The following is a 5139-nucleotide window of genomic DNA, read 5'->3' as shown; positions in this document are numbered from 1 at the left end:
AAAAAGATCCGCGGCCCATAGACATTCAACTCGTTGAGTTGAGGCCATCAACTCGACGAGCTCCAAGGAAAAATGCGGTTTTTAAAAGAAAATTCTCATATCTTAGAATCAGGATGTTACAAAGACATATAAGGTGACGAATTTAAGATTTACTAATATGACATTTGGTCACCCTTTTCAACCGAGACACTATCTGTCACGGGTTTTCTAATGTGATGAATTTCAATACAAGATTTAATCACTTAAAATGAAACTTCGGCATTTTATATGTCTTTATGCATCATTTAGTAACCGTTACATGGTAAAATTACATATTAAATAAAAAACATGTTATAAAAGATGGCATTTAGCCACCATTTTCAACCATGATATTACTTATTATTTTTATGTAAAATCATTGTTAATGTTTCAAGTCTAACTTACAATGATTTCACATTTTCAGGTTTTTACTTAAAGTTTAACCGAAAGTAATCATGTGAATTAGTTAAGGAAAAAAACAAACAAACAAACACTATACAGATTTCAAAAACCATCACTAAAGGCTAGTTTTATACGAGTATCAACCATGAATTAAGAATTGCTATGGGTCGTTTTCAGCAAGATTTTCTAAAAACAAGATGTATATTGAACATGAAGATGATTAAATGGAAATATAAGTTATTTATTTGGAATGGGGACATGAGAAAAGCTAAAACGAAAAGTTTTAAAAAGGCAAAGACATATGCAGAGAGAAGTACAGAATTATCTCTGCCAATAAAATCCATGTGGCAGGAGACTGCCGGCCCTCCCCTTTCTTTCCCCCTCATCAGAAAATAATTTATTTTGTCAACATAGATAAATACACAAGAAGATAATTCAACAAGTGTTTATTTTATATTATAAATTACAGAATTGTATATATCATTTTTCACAATAAAAATAAAATTACGTGAATGTCATATATTTTTATTCTTTTTAAAATAAATAAGTAAAATATGTTTAGGAACTAATCACTAGTTTTAATTTTAATACATGTGAAACTGCAAAATATATGTGAACTACAATTTTACTAACATTTTCAATCCAACATTATTTTTACACTAAAAAGTAAAAGTTAGTGCCAATAATGTTTAATCATAACTTCATGTTTTTGTTACCAAAAATTCTATTATTAATATATTTATTATAACTTAGCCAAAAACAAATTTTCTTTTAATTAACAAATATATATTGCATCATTTTTATTCAAGTATAATTTTAAATTAATAAGGTTAATTGCATGTTTTATTAAAACATTTTATTGTAAGAGATTGTCATGTTATAATTATTTAAAACAAATTTAAAATTTCAAGTAGATTCGAAACATAAAAATTAAATTTTATATTACGATTATCTAATATTATATTGACATATTACATGATATTACAACAATAAATAGTTACTTGTACGTTATAACAATAAATAGTTATATATAAATTATAACTAGTCAACAAAAAAATAAACTAAAAATATATTAAGTTAAAACTGGAAGCAACAAAATTAACAAATAAAGTTTTAATAAATAATTCAAAATCAAATTTGATGTTTATAAACTTTTCTCAGATTAAAATATTGTAAGTAATGAAATTTGGTTGAGAAAAATGAAGACAGAAATATAATAAAAATAGAATTTGTAGTGAATTTGGATATAAATATATTTATACAAACAGTTATTACATATTTACATATCACATGTCACATGTGGTAACATATGAGAATCACATGAGGTCGTAACAGCGAAAATCAAAATCTAAAAATTACTCACTTTATCTGATTTATAATTTCATTTTTTTTTCCTTCAAATCACTCTAATGTTTCCAAAACCAAACGTACAAAACCTGAACTTACTTATTTACCTAGTGTCAAATTAAATGTATTTAAAATAGTCAAACTAGATTAAAAATAATACTATGATAACTTCGATTTCATAAGAATCCCATGACTATTTTGGAGAGGATTGAATGAAAATGTTATATTGCGATTTAGGGGTTTGGTGTGAGGGTGGTTAGTTGTACATATTCATGAAAAAAAAATGGTTCCACACAAGTACATGCACACATTTAATTGTTGAAAATGAATTATTAATGTTTCACTTAATGTATTGAAACCTTTTTTTTATTCGTTTCCTATAAATCCTTTACTTTTTTAGTCTTTTTTTTCGGAAGTTTTGTCTTCAGATAAATTTAAATTCTCAACATTTTGGCTGATAAACTCTTTTCCATCAACAAATGATCACAATAATAATAATAATAATAATAATAATAATAATAATAATAATAATAATAATAATAATAATAATAATAATAATAACATTTCATATACTTTTAAACCATCCAAGATAATAAATATAATAATTGAATTTAATTAGGCATTTATAGAGAAGACAATAATTCTGTGGAATCTTTAAAATTATTGGGTTCGCACACCCTGTTTTTAGGCTACCCATGTGTATACAAAACTCTTATTGGATTTATCACCCTTTTTAATTAAATTTATTAAATTTTTTAGTACAAAAATATTAGTAACAAATTAATTACCCACTTACTTTCCTCGTTTCTTTCTCCTTGAAAATGTCAACATCTGTTAATTTATTTTATAATTATCAAGCATCATTTTTATTATTATGTAACTTGACCTTTACAACCTATTTTTCAGTTTTTATATTTGTTATTTTCAACTTTGGGAGGCTGTACCCAAGTTGTCCCTTTCTTTCTTTTCTTAAAACAAAATTAAAACGGAACAACATTTATACGATCAATTTAGGTTTGCTTTCAAATCAAGAGAACTTTGAAGATTACGATTTGATTTCTCTTTCGGGTTGCTTTCAGACCAACATAATTCTGAAGATTGTAGTTCTTCTTTGTTGCAATCGAAATTCAAGATGAACGAACGCGTTTTGATTTCATGATTTTTGTTGGTTGGAATCTAAACTCGATCATCTTTTCCCTTTCTGTTCTTCTCCCCCTTCAAGAAAATTCGTTGTTCTTTTCCCTTTTTTTTTTTCCCATCGAATCATCGTCTGTTCTTTATTCAGAGTATTCCCAAAGTTTCCAGTCTCTTTTCTCTCTCTGTTTCTTACTTTGCCTGTGTGAGAGAGAAAAAGAGGCTGATTGCATGCACTTGAATCAGTTTTTCTCTGTCTGGTTTTATTCAAAGGATTAGGGATTTAAGGATTTTGGCTCTTTCAATTCGATTTCCACAACAAATCCAGTTATTGTTTAGCTTCTGTGTGTGTTTTTTAGTGCGCGAGAGACAGAGAAAGAAGGCGGATTAACTGCATGCACTTAACGCGTTATTTTATTAAAAAATTCGCTCTGGTTGATTGAATTCCGATGAAGTCTCTGGATTTGTGCGTGGATTTCAGGTGAGAGAACTTGCTCCTTTGATTGCGCAATTACTAGCAATTAATTGTTGAATTCAGTAAAGTTCACCTGCTTCTTTTTCAAGTCGATTGAAATGCATGTATGATTTTTGCTACCATTCATAAATTTCAAATGGACTTAACAAAATTGAAGCATTTGAGATTCTTTGGGCTCCATTTGGGTTCTCTTCTCTCCAAAAGCTTGTTCTTAATTGTAACTGCATTAATCATCCGAACCCTTTTCCTTCCGGAATCCTTTAAATTTAGAACTCGTAACCTCCATAAATTCGATTTATTAGAATCAAAATCCGGAAACCCCAGAACGAGATTCTTAGAGGTACCCCAGATTGTATGGGGATTAAACAACCAAAAGATCGCCTTCGCAAGAGCTTGCTTAACAGCAAGATTACTAAACAGAACCCTTCTCATGCCTAGCTTAAGCGCATCTTTATTCTACAAAGAAATCGATCAATTACAACCGATTTCATTTGATAAAGTGTTTCAGTTCGATAAATTCAATTCACTCTGTAAAGGGTTTGTCCAATTGGGTCGATATTCTGATCTCCATAACCACAGCGACATTGTTACTGTTCAAAAGGGAAGTGGCAGACGATGGACGCCTGAAAGAGATCTCGATCAATTACACAACTTGAAGCATGACGAATCCGAGACGATTCGTATAGCTGGAAAAAACCCGTTTCTATGGCATGATCATTGGCCTGTGAAAGATTATGCGCAGGTGTTTGAATGCTTAGTTTTAGTAGAAGAATTCTCAAACGAAGCTGATAAAGTCGTAGCCAAGATAAGAGAATTCGGCTCCAAATCAAAATCAGACATCGATTCTCCATATGTAGCAGTTCATATGAGGATTGAAAAAGATTGGATGATACACTGCAAAAAACTACAACAAAGATCAAATGTATCAGAAATTTGTAGTAGCAAAAACGAGATCACAACTCGGGTATCCAACATCCCGGGTCTAAAAACACCAACGGTTCTTTACCTTGCTGTAGCTGATGCACTTCTTGAAGACGGGTCGATTTTGAACGGGTGGGGCCCCGGGTTGCACCCGGTTGAGAAGAAGAAACTGGGTGTTGTAGAGATTTACAAGAATCATCCGTATTTGATTCAATCTGCGATTGATTATGAAGTTTGTTTGAGGGCAGATGTGTTTGTGGGGAACAGTTATTCGACATTTTCGAGTTTGGTTGTTCTTGAAAGGAGTCAGAAGATGGTGAAAATGGGGGTTAAAAGAGGATGTGAGATTGGGATGAATGTTAAATGGCCATCTTTTGCTTATAATTTGAAAGGGGAGTTTGGAGGTCCGAGGCCATGGATGACTGATTTTTTGGATTCAAGTTTACAGGCAATTAGTTATGGGTCCAATAATATTTCATGTTGAGTTGAGGAGATTGGTTAGGATATAAATTGGTTTATATATTACATTGATGATTCTTTTTGTAAACATGTTGAGTTGTATAGATATTGTTATACTGAATCTTGTAAACAATTTAAGGTTGTGTTTCTATTGGAAAATCTTTGGTATTTAATTACTTAACAAGTAAAATGCACCGGTTTATGTTAACATGTTTCATTCCTCAACCATTATGCTCAATCGCAAATGCAATTTGTCACAATTTGAGAATTTCATATTTGAGTTTTTCATTTTCTTTGAGTTTAGTGACTTTTTTTTAGTGTTTTATCAAAGCATCCTGCTTTTGTTTTGTGTTTGGGGAAACATTATGTAACCATTGTGGGAC

At 30.4% G+C, this 5139-nt stretch overlaps 1 protein-coding gene across 1 annotated transcript; it reads left to right on the top strand.

Annotated features, from left to right (window-relative positions):
* The first annotated feature begins 2742 nt into the window (after nucleotides 1-2742).
* LOC145017291 (O-fucosyltransferase family protein) lies at nucleotides 2743-4932 on the top strand. The gene has a single exon (XM_078975348.1). It carries the CDS (start codon nucleotides 3483-3485, stop codon nucleotides 4779-4781), a length of 1299 nt encoding a protein of 432 aa, XP_078831474.1. The 5' UTR covers nucleotides 2743-3482; the 3' UTR covers nucleotides 4782-4932.
* Nucleotides 4933-5139: the final 207 nt, after the last annotated feature.

This window comes from Lactuca saligna, chromosome 9 (genome assembly GCF_052625555.1).
Source record: "Lactuca saligna cultivar CGN05327 chromosome 9, ASM5262555v1, whole genome shotgun sequence".
Taxonomy (NCBI): domain Eukaryota; kingdom Viridiplantae; phylum Streptophyta; class Magnoliopsida; order Asterales; family Asteraceae; genus Lactuca; species Lactuca saligna.
This window is presented reverse-complemented; position numbering and strand designations above follow the sequence as displayed.